This window comes from Lygodium microphyllum, chromosome 4 (genome assembly GCF_053477565.2).
Source record: "Lygodium microphyllum isolate KBCC chromosome 4, Lygodium_microphyllum_v1.1.10, whole genome shotgun sequence".
NCBI classification, from domain to species: domain Eukaryota; kingdom Viridiplantae; phylum Streptophyta; class Polypodiopsida; order Schizaeales; family Lygodiaceae; genus Lygodium; species Lygodium microphyllum.
In genome coordinates this window covers 35,847,706-35,864,498 of record NC_141138.1, presented here as the reverse complement: position 1 = coordinate 35,864,498, position 16,793 = coordinate 35,847,706, and the positions used below count along the sequence as shown (strand labels likewise).

The 16,793-nt window shown below is 41.6% G+C and overlaps 1 protein-coding gene across 1 annotated transcript in view; it reads left to right on the top strand.

Moving 5' to 3' along the window:
- LOC148036940 (uroporphyrinogen-III synthase, chloroplastic-like) overlaps positions 1-16,793 on the top strand; it is a 79,216-nt gene that overhangs the window by 38,335 nt on the left and 24,088 nt on the right. Inside the window, exons 2-5 of the mRNA XM_087675865.1 lie at positions 3,490-3,577; positions 3,674-3,789; positions 3,862-3,949; positions 4,066-4,132. Coding sequence (XP_087531991.1) covers positions 3,511-3,577; positions 3,674-3,789; positions 3,862-3,949; positions 4,066-4,132 — 338 coding nt within the window. The 5' untranslated portion in view covers positions 3,490-3,510. The remainder of the gene's footprint in view (positions 1-3,489; positions 3,578-3,673; positions 3,790-3,861; positions 3,950-4,065; positions 4,133-16,793) is intronic.

Sequence of the window (16,793 nt, the reverse complement as noted above, 5' to 3'; positions counted from 1 at the left end):
TACTTAAACAGCCCCAAAATATGCTTAATTAATGAAGAAACCTTTTTTTATTTAAAAGAAACACGATCCTAGAGAGTTTCTGTGTCCCATAAGCACAAACCCACTTGGGAGGGCCCAAACTTTCTATAAATACGTATGTTGCTCTCGATTCAGGCCACGATCTCGTTTTTGTAGATTTCATGTGTTTCAGCTTGTTGCCCACACCCCGTTCGCAGAGGACATCTCAGCTGAAGCTGTCCATTGCTGTCTCCATTAGTTGGCGCCTGATTTCCAGCCCTCTTTTGATTCCACCCAGGCAACTGCTGTTCCTGTGCAGACCGGCTGCCATACAGCCTGCCACGTCATCATAGCCCTGCATTTACTTCATGCAGGCTGTCACCCAGCTGTTGCAGGTGTCGACTGGCAGTTTTCTCTCTCCTCTAGTAGTCGCCAGCTCCGGCAGGCTGTCTTGCCTGCGTTTTTAGTCTCTCTCTCTCCTGCAGTCTTCGTTTTTAGTCTTTTTCTCTCTTGTAGGCTGTCTTGCCTGCGTTTTTAGTCTTTCTCTCTCCTCACTGTTGTCTGCATCAGATCCAGCTTCTCATTGCTGTGTTTGATGGTGTTGACATCCGGAGGCTGCCTTGTTGCGATTCGGGATCCGTTCAGAGTACAACACTCTCCAGCTCATTACCCTGGGCTTGATCCTTGAGATACAGGAGTTTGAGGTAGACTATTCATTCACTGCATAGTGTGTTTGTTGCATGAGCGTTGTATATTCAGTAGTCATATCACTTCATTCATTCACTGTGTTCATCCTCTCTGAGTTACCCTAACCCTAACTGTGTTCTTTTATTAGTCTGTGCTTTGTCGTACGGTTTCTGTTTATGTTTCTATGTTAGGGCATTTCTTTACAGCCTCCTCTATGGACATTGACCTATTGATACTGATCATGGTCTTCAAGGTGACTTTGGATTTGAATCCTGCTTAACAGAAGAAGCAATAGAGAAGGTTTAGTGTTTATATGAGTGAAAAGGATTATATGAGCTCGACACCATACCTGGCTGTGATGAAGATGAGGGTTTGCTAGTTGTCCTGAATGTGGGGAGATTTGTTGAAGATGAGAGGTAATATGTGTTACTCTCCTTGTTTAGACCATAATGCTGCTTTTGGGCCTCTAGTGAGGTAGAAACATGAGAAGAGACCATAGCTTCCCAAGAAGGTCTTTTAGCCATTGTGAGTTGGTTACGTGTTGCTCGTGTATCTTGCACAAACTAAGCCTCCATGATAGACTCAAGATACTCTTTAGAAGAGCACAACTCTAATACCATGTAAAGATATATGAGGGTTTGCATTGAGAAAACACAAGATGTGTGAACACAACTAAAACACTAACTCAAACAAAAATGCAAAAATGGAAAATAGAGAAGAAGAGAATATGATGAGACTGAATAAATACTGTTGGAGTAGTGTGCAAGGAGCTGTTTGGCTGTAGACTGATTAGGTCTGAAAGCGCAGCTGTCCATGATGAGGATGAACATGGCAGCAGCTTGGAACATGCTGTTAGGTGCTCGGGCAGTCAAGGTGGCTGTCCAACAGGCAGAAGATGGTGACAAGCAGGAAGGCAAGGTATGAAAATACAAAAACCAATAGCCTGGAAGGTCATGGAGCAGTGGAAGATGCAGTTTTCAACAACTTGGGGGATGAAACACAGCCTAGAAAAGCCTCTAGAATGGCTGGGTGGCAGCTGTAGATCACCAAGACAGGAGCTGCAGTAGGTGATGGAGCTGGCAGCCATGTGATGAGGTAGACTGAGTGTGGCAGGATGGAATAGGATGAGAAGTGGTTATGCACACCATCCATTTATAGATGAGGAACCAACGAAAGTTTGGGAGATGGCTTATGGGACACATAAACACTTTTAGCATTAAAGTTTGAATTTTGGGGCTGGTTAAATGAGCTTATTAAGGTTTGATGTGTAATGCACCTTTTTTAGTCTAACAACACTTTCACCACCACTCTGACTCCTATGTGGCCCTCTTGGCCTTTGCTGCCAGCCTTACCCCTGTTCCAACTTTTATTGTAGTTGGCACCTTCACCACCACTCTTTGTATTCTACTATGTTGTGTATCTTATTGTGCACGTCGTTAGAGGTTCGTTGTACCTATCACTTCATTTGCATCTTCATCGTACATTTCCCTTTATCATATGGAATTGAGCCTTCATTTGTTTTTTTTGTTCTTTGTGTGCTCAATTGGTCCACTTGTCCTTGCAAGATCCTTTGTACAATATGGTGACTGTTTTATCTTTGACAAAGAGACAGGATGGAATCCTCACATTGGTGCAAGCGATCCATGGTGTGTCGTTTGCAAGATTTTGTTGCGCCAATTCCCACCATAGTTGTTGGACTTTGGAGCCACTATACAAACCTGTTTGATAGCCAAGATGAGTGTATTGGGCAGTTGCTAGTTATTAGACACTGCAACAAGGCCCTTGCACATGAGCAACTGTGAGCAGAAAAAGATCACCACATTAATCACTTTACCGAGGTGGCACCTACTTTACAGTGAACTGAGGTCCCTCCTACATAGGGAAAAGCTGTGTTCATAGTAGCCTGCATGGTTGAACCACAAAAGAAACCTTTAATTTAGTGTTTTTAAAAAAGGCCATCCGAGAATAGATGTTTTGGGATGGTCAAACCAGCCCTTGGTGTGCGTCAGTTTAGAGAGTTAGCCTGTCTGAGTTGAAGGTTAGTTAAACTGGATCCACAGATCATAGTTTGTCATCTGCGCAGGCTATCACCAGAGTGGTTTATGAGGCCTAAGATACTATCTTTGAAATAGTATAGGAGGATGACAGGCTTATTTTTGACAGAGAGACAAGGGAGACCTTTTTTAGGTAGATGGTGAACATTAGGGCAGTAAGATCAAATAAGAAGCCCAAAAGTGTAAATAATAATACGCACTTGATCTAACATGATTTGCATGAGTTGCACATTTGAATCGGGGAGGAATGACCATACTGGCACCATCTTCTTCATATGAATCGGGGAGGAATGACCATACTGGCACCATCTTCTTCATATGCTTTCATGTGTCCATTCACGTTAGTGATGATTATTGCCAAGGGTTTTTTAAAATAGAATTTGAGTTCCATAGGGGGAAAAACAGATCAGGTTTTTGTTGATGTTATGGTGAAGGCAACATCATCACAAGCTAAAGGCCATATATGCAGAATTTAAGCAATACGTTTGTGTCAAATTGAAGTTTCAGTACTTGAAATACAGGGTGTTTAATAAATGGGCTGGCCACTTCAGCACTGAAAGTGTCATTCCAATATTGAGGGAAAGGTTATGTCTATTGTAGAATTGTGCCACATCTGTACCATACCTCATACACAAAATGTTAGTGCTAAACATTTCCAGGTCTGATGTTTTGTATAAAGTATCTTTTTGATGTGATGTGATTGAATCATCTTTAGACCACTTTACATCAAGAGAATTCTTGTAGTTGACAGATAACTTTACAGTCTGGAAGGATGGCTGCTACTGGGCTTGTTGCAGGACTACTACCTCATGCAACCTTGAGGTTTTCTGTTGCACAAGGCAAGGCGGCAGATTTTCAAGTCTGATGTTATCATGTTTTGACTTCACTATTTGATGCATCTGATTCATGAGTCAGCTTGCTGCCCTCTTGTGCAGATTTTCAAGAAGGGAGAAACATTGGTCTTCATGCATCAAAATCTCAAAGCATCATTTCTAGAACAGTCGTGGTCACACGTGAGAAAGGAAAGAATGATAAGTTGATGAATGCGCTGGTTAGTTTGTGTTCTCATTGGTTATTTACCATCTGCTATATATAGTAGTTTATTATGAGCTTGCATTTGCAGAAGTCATATGGAATTCACAGTTTGGAATTGCCTCTCATTGAGCACCAGGAAGGGCCTGATCTCGACAAGCTGCCTCTGCTCCTCCAAGGTATCTCATAGTGCAAATCAAGGGATTTCTTGTCATTGTTTGACAGTTTATAATGGCCTTGCAACCCTCATTGTGCTTTTAAAGCACCGACTTTTCCTTGTTGTGGAAGTTTACAGATCATTTTTTTGACTGGATCACGATAACATCCCCAGAGGCTGCTTCAGTATTTCTTGAAAGCTGGAGGTAAGCTCAGACCTCTAATTCCTTTCTTTCTTGCTTGCAGAATTTTGCCAGATTCACAATGGAAGTGTATGGCTCTGATTCCCTCTTTATTTTTGCAAAATTGTTGCCTATCAGACAAATATCTTTAGTTCAGGTTGGACAGCCAGTTAGAAATATTGCAAATAATGTCTATTTAGGTGGGTAGATTGTGCTACTTAGCATTGTATCCCACATGTGTAGAGAGAAAGATGTCTCATAAAAAATATATAAGCAGGACCTTGTACTCATTACACTTCGACCGGTTACCGGTTACACACCACTGCGGAAGGACATTTTTGAAGGAAAAAAAGTGTCTGTCAGCCATGTGTTATAATGATATAGGTTGTGCATTTGGTGGAGGTTGGACACTTTTGGGCGGGCAATCTCCCTGTCCTGATATCCATTCGCGTCCAAGGTGCTAAATGACCAGACATTTTCAATCAAAAAGTACTGTGTGCCTGACAGGAATGGAACCCCCGCCAATCTGCATACATTGAAGTGTTTATACCACTAGGCCAAGCTTCACTTTTTGATAGTTTGGGCACTGTTTAGTGTGTAAAGGTATTCTCGGATCGTTTTGAGAGAAACCACGGGTCATTGCCCAGTGTGTAATGGCGCCCTTAATCAATCTTAAGTAATACAGGCAATTCCTTGGCATACTTCTTTCTTAAACTTTGGCTATGGTATGCTAGTATCTCATCCTCCTTAGTCTAGCAACCTAGCTGAAGATTCATATTCACATGGTACTAGAGCCTTATTGAGCTATGGCTAGGCTACATATCATGACTGATTAGCCTATGATAGACCACAACACCTAAGTGCTCATTTGTAGTCATTGTTATTTAGATATGATTAGTATTAATTCATTTCTTGTTTTTTGGACATACTCAGTAGTTGATTGTTTTGTGTATTCGGTCTTTTCAACTATCATACATCTAAGACCTGAGGGAGTGGTCTACTTGCCATAACAAAAGGTTAACTTGTTATAGGTGTTGATAATGTAAAAATTACATGGCGTAGCGAATAGAATTTGAGCAAGAGATGGAGAAAGAGAGTATACAACAGATAAGAGGAGAACAAAAAATTTCTTTAACTCCAAACAAGCTGATACAAAGATGACTCTATCGACCCGCATGCTTTCAATGTGAAGCTTAGATGATGTTCTAGACAGAAGATAGGTGAAGAGCTTAAGGCTAGCTGTAATAACTCTGATTGGTTGAAAGGATGGATCATGAAAGATGTAAAGGGATCTACCTTTTATAGCCTGTGAAGGGGGTCATGATGGATGACCTTCCATATGTATTTGTGTTTGTTGACCTTCCATGTGCATGTGTTTGTTGACCTTCCATGTGCACCTCTACTAGTTGGCCAGGGAATATTTTCTACCCCTAGCCAAGGGTTACTTTTGCAACCCTCAAATCCAAAATAGGGGTCCTCGATAACTTCCTTATCCCATAACTTGATGTGGTGCGTCTTGAGTTCCTACCATATTTAACTACTCTATCTAACCCAAATGCTAGACTTGCAACGGGACTTGCAACGGTTACCTTTTGACCATTCGGTCACATAGACCTCATTTGACATACAAGTCAGGACCCACCAATGCCCAGACTCACACATGGCTTCTCCTCATAATGGGGGCCTTAAAACTTTGAGCACCATAGATCATTGGTAGCACCTTATGAGGGTAGGGCATTGAGCATATCTAACACCCCCTCTCAATGCCCATCCGCAGATGAATTAATTCCTTGGTCCAATGCCGAGTCTCTGAAAATGAACTTAAAGCAGATCCTTCGAGATTGCTTTGGTGAATACATCTGCTTCATTCTCCTTTGTTGGACAGTAGATATGTTTTGTACGTGTATGAAACACTGGATTCTTGACAATAGCGATGCAACTGTAATTGTCACACCTTAGCACAGTTGGGTCCTTATCTTGCGCTTCCATATGCCATAAGATCCTCCTTAACTATACTGCTTCACATGCAGCAAAACATGCTGCCTTGTACTCTGCTTCGGTGGAAGACAATGCCGTTGTTGGTTGCTTCTTATTGATCAAAGAAAAAATTCCTGAACCTAAAGGAAAACAATAACCAGAAACTTACTTTCTAGAATCACACTCTCCTGCCCAATCTAAGTCATAGTACCCCACAAGAGAAGTATCGGAATTGCATGTGATACCATAGTCAAGAGTTCCCTTCAAGTATCTCAGCACTCGCATCCCAGCCTTCCAATGATTGTCATGAGGTTTGTTTGAGAATCTGCTCAAAACTCCAATAGCAAAACTAATATCTGGCCTAGTGTTGCGTAAGTAGATCAAGCTGTGGACCAACTTCTTGTACCTCCCAATGCTTGCTAGTGCTGATGTATCCTCAATAGATAACTTTGCATTGATCTCCATAGGTGTAGCTATCTCCTTACACTCAGTCATACCAAATGCTTTTAAGATCTTCCATGTATACTTCTTCTAAGAGATGAAGATCTTTCTTGGCTCTTACGAGCCTTCAATCCCCAAACAGTAGTGCAACAAGCCCAAGTTTGTCATTTTAAACTCGGAGCTCAAATCCTTCCGAGTTTGGTTGATTATATCTTTATAGTTACATGTAATAAGAAGGTCGTTCACATGTAGGACAATAACTATAGGCTTTTTACCATCCCTATAAACATACAAGTTAGCATCTGAGGCACATCTTTTGAAGTTTAAGCTTAGAAAGAATTTATCTATCTGTTGATACCATGCTCTAGGGGCTTGTTTCAGTCTATACAATGCCTTCTTTAGCTTATACACTTTGTTCTTAGAATGGGGGTCTCAAACCCTGGTGGAACCACATACACCTCCTCCTTGAGATTACCATTCCAGAACGCTAATTTAACATCCATTTGGTAAATTGGCCACTTATTGTGGGTGGCCACTACAAGTAGTGTGCGAATAGTGGTCATTTTGGCAGTTGGAGCAAATGAATCTTAAAAATCAAATCCTTCAACCTCTGAAAATCCTTGTGCAACTAGTCTGGCTTTGTACTTTTCTAAGGTTCTATCAGCCTTGTACTTGACCTTCCAGATCTACTTGGTGCCAATAATCTCTCTTTGGTGGCCGATCCATTAGCTTCCAAGTGTCATTTTTCAGTATGCTGTCATACTTAGCTTGTGTAGCTGCCTTCCATGCTGGATCTACAAGTGCTTGTTCCAAGTCATTTGGTTCCTTTACTTCTTTCATAATCTCAATCATCAAGGCCATATTGACCATGTGAACAGAAGCCCTTCTTTGCTTTTTTATTCTCAGAGACCTCCTTGGTCCTTTTGCCTTCTCCTCAACAGGTGTGGGCATAGGATTATTTTGGTCATAGAGCTACTTCACCCATCGCGGCAAATTTTTTTTTCGGTGGTGTGATGTTAGGTTGGCGAACTTTCTCTTCATCATCCGAAGATGATTCTTTCTCCTCCTTAAGAATAGGGGTAGCTCCTGGAACAGGTTCATAGTGGACTACTTCTTTGCTTGATTATAAAGTGGAAGAGCTTGCCTTCTTCTCCTCCATTGCGTGCGTCTACTTCTTAAACACCACATCACGGCTCGCTATGATCTTCTTTGCCTCTTGGCTATACAATTTGTATGCCTGTTACTCATTACTATAACCCAAGAAGATACATTTTTTGCTTTTTGGTTTTAACTTGTTTCTTTCTCATCAGGAACATGTGCATAGTATTCACATCCAAAAGTTTTGAAAATTAAGATAGATTGTTTCTTACCAGTGTAAGCCTCATGAGGTGTTTTTTCCTTGAGAGCCTTTATGTAGCTCCGATTGAGAATATAGACTGCAGTATTTATAGCTTTAGCCCAAAAATGGTTTGGTAATCCCTTTTAGCATACACATTGCCATCTCCACAATGGTGCAATTCCTGCATTCCACGAAATCGTACTGTTGAGGTGTATGAGGCGTTTTCAATTGACGCTCGATCCCTTTGCTCTTCTAAAAGTCTTCAAACTCCTTTGAGTTGAACTTACCACCACTATTTGTTCTAAATTTCTTCACACTTTTCCTTGTTTCATTCTCAGTAAGTTTTAGCCATTCTTTGAACTTACTTAAAGCTTGAGTCTTATCAGGAAGGAAGTATACCCATATCTTCCTATTGTAGTTGTTGATGATTAACATGAAATAAGATCCTTTCAAGGCTTGTGTAGGCATCTTACCGCACAAGTCAGTATGTACCAACTCTAGAGGAGCATTTGCTCTATTTTTACTTTCTTGCGGAAATGCCTTTCTCTGTTACTTGCCCATCATACAAGCTTCACATGGATCCTTCAATTCAGTAACTGTAGAGGAGCATTTGTTCTATTTTTGCTTTCTTGTGGAAATGCCTGTCTTTGTTGCTTGCCCATCATACAAAATTCACATGGATCCTTCAATTCAGGAACTGTAGGTAGGTGAGCAACCATACCTTATTTATGCATCTTCTTTAAAACTGCAAATTCAATGTGTCCAAACCTTTCATGCCAAAGCTTACTTGTGTCCACTCTAGCGGTGGCTGTAAGAGCACTTAGCTCGTACATGTTGTTCCTTCTTTCTCCTTTGCCAACAACTTTTCCAGCACTGTCAAGAATTCTTGCAGCTATTTTGTTGAATCTCATGTTATAACCAAGATTAGTTATGACAGCAACTGATAACAGATTTCTTCTAACTTCTAGAATATACAACACATTTGAAAGCTTTTTGACTTCACCATTTGCAGCAACAAAGGAAACAATACCTATGACTGTAGCAAGGCATTTTGCATGGTTTCCAACCGTCACAGTGATGCATTTTTAAAGAGATTGCATAGAACTATATAGACCTTTCTTGTTGGTCATGCGACGGGATGTACCACCATCCAACACCTATGAATCAGTGGTAGATTCTTCTTGTGCTGAGGAACATACTTTCTCGATGGTTGCTATGAATAACTTCGACAATCTACAATTCATGTCATTTCTTCTTGCAGTAGAAACACTCTCCTTGAAATTTCTTCTTACCACTCTTTTTTTTGTCACCATCATTTTTGGTGAAGGAGCCACCTTTGCCTTTGGCAGAGAATGTAGCATATCTACTATTGCTTCCTTCTCCAGCTTTCAGCCTCAACTCCTCCTCCATTAATAATGCATAAAACTCTTCAAAAGTCAAAGCTTGCTGTCTCACCTGAGTATTAAGGGCAGTTACCAATCCATCAAACTTTGGTGGAGATGTTCGAAGACACCTGTAAGCTAGCTCCTCACTAGTCTTTTGTATCCCAACGCTAACCATCTGGTCATACAGATTCTTAATCCGAGTTGTGAATGCTTTAGCCATCTCTTCTTTAGAAAACTTTTCCATTGCTAGTTGATTCTCTAGGTTTTAAATCCTTGTTTGATTTTGCATTTCGTATAAACTTCTTAGTACGGTCCATGCTTCTGATGCCTTGGTTGTATGCTGAATCAAAGTTAAAACACTATCAGAATAACTTCTAAGGCACACAGTCCATCTATGTTCCTTTGCTTCCAAGCTCGTAGAAGATCTGTATTTGGAGGAATCATCACACTTGAATTTGATGGGCCGAGGATTGGTTGTGGTTTTGGGTCAGTCCCCAACACTGTCTTTAGGAGCTCATAAGAATCAAGGATTGTAGTGATTTCAAACTTCCACAAAGTATAGTTTGTATCATCTAACTTGCTTTTGTTGAAGGTTGATGGATGAATCCTCAGTATTTGAATAGCTGGAACAGCAACATTGCCTCCAGAATTGCTTCTTGATGCGCTAAAACTGCTTGCAAAATTTGACATTGCTCCTCCTTGCTATTGAAGCCTTTGCCTCTTGTGTACTCTTTGATCCCTAGAGCCCCTTGGGCTTTGATGCCATGTAAAAATTACACGGTGCAGTGAATAGAATTTGAGTAAGAGAAATAAAAAAAGAGAACATAGCAAATAAGAGGAGATTCAAAGATTTCTTTAACTCCAAACAAGATGATACAAAGATGGTTTTGTCCACTCATGTGCTTTCAATGTGAAGCTTAGATGGCGATCTAGACAGAAGTTACGTGAAGAGCTTAAGGCTAGCTAGAATAACTTTGATTGGGTGAAAGGATGGATCATGAAAGTTGTGAAGGGGTCTACCTTTTATAGCATGTGAAGGGGATCATGATGGATGACCTTACATATGCACATGTGTCTATTGACCTTCCATGTGCACGTGTCTGTTGACCTTCCATGTGCACCTCCACTAGTTGGCCAGGGGTCCCCATCCCTAGCTAAGGGCTACTTCTGCGGCCCTTGGACCCAAAATAAGGGTCCTTGATAACTTCCTTACTCCGCAACTTGATGCGATGTGCCTTGAGTTGCTAAGAGCTCTTTAACTACTCTGCCTAACCCAAAGGCTAGACTCACAACGGTCACCTTTTGGCCATCCGATCACACAGACCTCATTTGACATACAAGTCAGGACCCTGTTGAGAAATAGACAAATGATGTATGCTCCAAGAGGATCTGTCCTGAATCCCATATGCACAGTGAGGAGAGTGGAACAACTCAAAGCCTATAAAGCATTGTACTTGACTATGAAATGAACACAATATCATGATGCTTTGTACTTTCAGTTAAGTGTTTGTCATTGTCGATTCTACACAAGATTGTGTTTATGAGTCCAAGCTAATCTATCTTGGAACCTAATTCACTTGTGTAATAGTTTGTCTCTACTTGTCCATGTCATTATGAACTTGGTTTACATCTTTGATCCACCATAGCTTGTGTCATGTCCTAGATCCACATCTTTCAACAGACCCACCAATGTCTAGGCTCACACATGGCTTCTCCTCATAATGGGGGCCTTATAACTTTGAGCACCATGGATCATTGGTGGTACCTTACGAGGGTAAGGCATTGAGCATATCTAACAGATAAAAGAATAGAAACTTATTACTTGTTTGATATGAATGTTGTTTGATATGAACAGATGAGAGTGGACCAACCCCTCAATAATTATGGATGATAGGATCCCCTTGTTGATTAAATAGATGAGTTCGGGAAGCCATAGGGCCTCTTCTACCCTCAAGTTAGTTTTCTTTGCTTGCATTTATAGAAAGTGATTGGGCTAGTTGCTTTGATACCCAACTATCCAATGATGGTAATCGTTTCATGCTTTATGTTGAAAATAAGCCATGAAATGTATCAGCCTTGAGTGGTCAAAGTGGTAAAAAAATTATCACCTTAGATGCAGTAAGTGACAAAAAAGTAAAGGGCTTATGTTTTAAGTGTAGGGATAAGTACACAGTGGATTATGCCTCAAAATGCTCTTACAAAATAGCCAAAGTCAAGGGATACGTACACAGTGGATTATGTTTTAAGTGTAGGGATAAGTACATAGTGGATTATGCTTGAAAATGCTCTTACAAAATAGCCAAAGTCAAGGTTCATAGTATGTATATCATAGAAGATTGGGAAAATGAAGATGAGGGCTTTGAATGCTATAAATACCATGGCACATGCTAAAAATGATGACCTTGAAGAGAAGTTAGAGCAAGAGCAGTTCAATGACCCATCAAATGGTTTTTTCTTTGACCCATGCGGTTGCTTGCCTTATCCAAAGAACTTTTGTAGGTGCAACATTTAAAAAAGAAGAAGAAGAAAAGAGGAACTCAAAAACTTACAATTTTGAGCTTGAATGAGGATGTTCGAGCTGAATGTTGAAGAGGATGCCAACAATGTGATGCAAATTTAGTTTCAATGTCCTCCAATGCTCCATAGGATGATGGATTAGGCCTCAATGTCGATGAATTCCAATGAAATTTGCAAAATCCCCAAATTTTTGGTGAAGGAATTTCAAAGAATTCTGACTGAAAATTGAAAATTCCCAAAATTTTGATGAGATTTTGGGGGTTTCAACAAAAAGCCCCAAACTTTAGGATGAAATTGGTGCAAGATTTGATGTTGATTGCAAAAAAGTTTCAAATTTGGGATGCTGATCTGATTTTTGAGTGGTGTCTGACAGGCAGCTTGAGAACAAACAAGGAGCCAGCAGCTGAGGTTAGTGTGAACTGAGTGTACAACAACGTGGCTGTGATGCAGTTTGTGGGCAGAGGTTCCTGGTGGTGGGGCTGACAGGCAAGACTGGGCAGGAACAGGGCTCAACCAGAGGAGGAGGAGCAGGTGGTGCGGCTGCAAGAACACAGTGCAGCAACAGAGGATGGCATGGCTGTTTGAGGAGGTGGCAGCTACTGTAGGTGGAATGGAGAGGACAAGTGGCAGAAGTCAGACTGAGCTGTTGTTGACGAGCAGGGCAGGTGGCAGCCCTTGTGCTGCTGGAGTGTTAACAGGCAGCTGATAGGCTGATTAGACCTCATGCAGGGAAGGTCCAGCCGGTGTGAAGCTCAAGGAATGCTGAACTGACAGGGTGTATGCTGGTTCAGCTGGGTGGGCAGCTTCAGAGCTGCTGGACAGCACAGCTGCAGGCCTGAGCTCGCAGAGCAGCTGGTAGAGCTTGCTGAGTTCAGATGGCAGCTGGCTGAAGCAGACCTGTATGGTAGTTTGCTCCTTTTTGCTTTGCTGGAGGGCCTGCCTTTCTGTGGTTAACTCCTCCACTTTCTATTCAAGGCACTTTTAAGCATCCCCAAAATATGTAATTTCCAAAACTTTCTTCAAAAAAGCAGTGTGTTCCTAGAGAGTTTGTGTCCCGTAAGCCAAACCCTAATTTAGGAGGATCCACTCATCTATAAGTAGATAAGCTGCCCACCATTCAGCCCTATCCTTGTTTTGCAAGTCACATCAGTCCACGCACTTTCCCTTGTTTTTGGTGCCCAGTTTTCAGCCTTTAGCCCACATCCATCACCTGTCCAGCCCTTGTCGACTGCAGCCACGTTCACTCCAGCCCATGGCGCATTTCTAGCTGACTGCTCTGCTGTCAGAAGGTGTCAGACAGCTATGTTTTCAGCCTGCAGGTCGTCACCAGCTTTCGAGTCATCATTGCTTTTGTGCTTCTTGTGTTTCCAGGCTATGCAGGCCGCCTTTCATCAGCACACCCTCTCCTAGCTGTCGCCTAACTGTTATTAGTCTCAGATGATCAGTTTCCAGCACTTTCCGGGTGGTACACTGCTGTGTTCAGCCAGATCCAGCCTCCAAAGTGCTTTGTTTTGGTTACCAGCTTGCTGCCCTTCCGTTCTCAACATTATTTCAGCTCTGACTAGTGGTTACAATACTCGGGATCCGTCTCTAGTGGACATTACATTGTGACTACTCTCATCGCTGTGCCTTTAAGTATCTTGTACACTCTTTCTATCATTTATAACATTTATTCATTCATTTTAGAGTTCTCTTTCTTCTTTGTTTGTGTCTGTGTTTTTGCATTTTGTGTTCATTGTGTTATTGTCTGAGCTATTGTATTTTAGTTATGTATGTACATTTTGTGTTTTCTTAGTGCAAACTCTAGCATATCTTCATAGTTTTTACTCCCTCTTTGGTCACTCCTGTTAGAAGAGCAAAACAAGTAGTGGTATATTGAAAGACAGAACAGTCTATGAGCCGATACCCAAGTAGGGTATGGCACCCCTTTTGTAGGAACCTGTCGGTTAAGGGATTTTTAGTGGGTGAAAGTGTTAGCAATCATGTGTGTCTTGTGTGGTCATCTCCTGCCTGTAAGCCTCAATCTGAGTTAGGTGAGAATATTAGGAGCTCTGATATTGTATTTGTTTGTCATTTTATGTGTTTTAGACACTTTAGATGGAGGACACATTAGTGTATTTCTTTTTGTGTACTTTTTTCTATTTTTTAGTGGTTTGACCACATTTAGGGTTTTCTCTCTTTTTTGCCCATATATAGGCAATCTACCCTCCCATTTTCATGATCCATTATCCATCATTGATCCTTGGTGATCAGCCAATCCTCCTTATTCTCTCATCCCCCTGCTACTATTTGGCATCCACACTGACGCGTAGAGCTATGTATTGGGGCTGACCATTGCAACCTTGTACCTTTAGCCATTGTAGTCACATTGTTCCTTCTTTTTTTTTTTTCGTGAAAATAATTGAATTAAGTAGTAAATATTTACATAAGATCATCAGGTCAACATTCTCTCTGTATCTCTTACATTCTATTACATCAGACCATCAGGTATGGTCCAATTGTGCCAACAGCCCCAGTATCTGAGAAAGTGAAACAAGATCTTCATATGCGACTGTGCCAGCGTGGGGTATTTGGGCCGCACAAAAACCCAATCAAAAGGGCTTAGCAAGAAACCAATCACTGCTCGTCAAACCGCTGACAAGAGTGACCAGATTTTCTTAGTGAGAGGTCAAGAAATAAATTGATGACGGGCCGATTCCACACTGGTGGTGCAAAAGAAACAATTGCCGTTGGAGATTCGATGCTTGGAAAGGGCTGAAGCAAGAGGAAGACCACCAATCATCACCCTCCAAAGAAAGACCTTACATTTGAAAGGTGTCTTGTTCAACCAGCCCTCCATCATTGTTACCTTCCACCATGACTGAGATTTTCGCAATCCCCATACAGTATTAGCTTTAGTAACCAGCCATTGATGATCTTTAATCAGAAGATGATACACTTGGTTAGCTGAGGCCTTTTCCAAATTCAGCCTGCCTGCAAGGTCCCAGTCCTGCCAGGGATGATCCGAAGCAAGGGCAGGAAAGGGTTGTCTGCTTTGGAGCACTATCAAAAGCTGTCCCCATAAATCACGGTATCCACGAGGGATCCTGAAAAGCCTCATGGCTGTACGAAACGATATCAACACATTGCGACTGGCAAGGGTGGCATCTGTAACTGAAGTCAAGCCCAAACGTGCCATGCGGTTAAATTTCGGTCTGAGCTTATGTTTGCCTTCCCAAGAAAGTAATCGCGAGATTGCCAACAATTCCAGTTGAAAAGAGTTAGTAGCTAAGCGGTCCTCCGCTGGATGCCACCGAGCCTTCTGGAGAACCAATTCCAAATGAGCAAGCAGGAGGATGAAGGACTAGAAAACCGAGAGTCTGCATTAAGAACATGCCACTAGGAGCTCCGAATTTGGGTATTACCATGCACAAGCCCGTGATCATCAAGAAAATAACGGGGTATAAAGACCCACGAATGATGATCCAAGCACATGGCACGAAAAAGAGACCAACGGAGTGCCAGCATATGAGTTTCGGCATCCAAAATAGCCCCACCACCCATGCGTTTTGGGGTACATGTATACGACCAAGAAATCCATGAAATGCCTGCATGCAAGGAGTCATTTTTCCATAACATGAAACGGATATACTGAATAAGAGCATTCAATGTAGTAGTAGTCCAAGGCAGCAATGGCAAGAAATATGTGAGCATTGGCAACATAATTGTCTGAGCCACTTTGAGGCGAACATGGAAGGGCCAAGCCTGTGACTTTCAATATAGAAGCTTAGCTGCCAGTTTCTGTGAAATCCACTCTAGTAGTTGCTTTGGCCGTACATCAATACCCAAAAGGGTACCCAAGATGCTTGATAATGGAACCATGGGGAACAACCATTCCCTGCTAGTCCAATGACTGTAAATCTGACTCCGTGCAACTGAGAATGGCTGATTTCGAAGCATTGATATGAAGACCAGAAGCATGACCAAAGAGAGTCCAAACATCTAATGCTTTGCAAAGATTATCCTTGTCCGTACTCAAAATCATAAAACTGTCATCAGCCAAGGATTGACTAATGAAGTGCTGTCCAAAAGAAAGAGACAATCCAGCCAACTGAGAAGAAGCTGCCATATGAGATAACATCGAAAGAACCGGATGAGTCGCAAGGGCAAAAAAGAGAGGACTCAAAGGGCAACCCTGTCTCACAGAGCGTGCAAGGATAAATGGCTCGGTAACACCACCATTCAGCATAACTGGCGAAGAAGCCGCAGCACTAATGGTGTAGATCAAACGAGACATCCGAGTACCAAAGCCCATAGTAGACATAAGTTCTGCAATGAAGGACCAGTCTAGATAATCAAAAGCCTTTTCTTGGTTCAATTGAATCAATACCACCTCCTGATTAGAGTGCCTTACATAGTCAATAGCCATTTGCACATTTAAGACATTATGTAGAATGTTTTGGCCCTTAATAAAACCATATTGAAGAGGATGCACAATGACATGAAGATGCTTATGGATAAAGCCCATAGTAGACATAAGTTCTGCAATGAAGGACCAGTCTAGATAATCAAAAGCCTTTTCTTGGTTCAATTGAATCAATACCACCTCCTGATTAGAGTGCCTTACATAGTCAATAGCCATTTGCACATTTAAGACATTATGCAGAATGTTTTGGCCCTTAATAAAACCATATTGAAGAGGATGCACAATGACATGAAGATGCTTATGGAGCCGATTCACCATTACTTTAGAAAAGATTTTATACATAGAACCCATCAAAGAAATTGGTCGTCGATGTTTCAACATAGACGGCGAAGGAACTTTTGGAAGCAGTTTGATAAGTCTCTCTTTCCATGAGGAAGGCATGAACCCGGTTTCCCTAACCTGCTGAAACATAGCTGTCAATGGTTTCACCAGTCGGGTAGCAAAAACCTCAAAGAATTCATTGGTGAGACCATCCCAACCGGGACTTTTATCCTTAGGCAAATGTAACAAAACATCCATAACCTTCGCCTCACAAATATCTGTCTCCAAAGCATTTTGCAT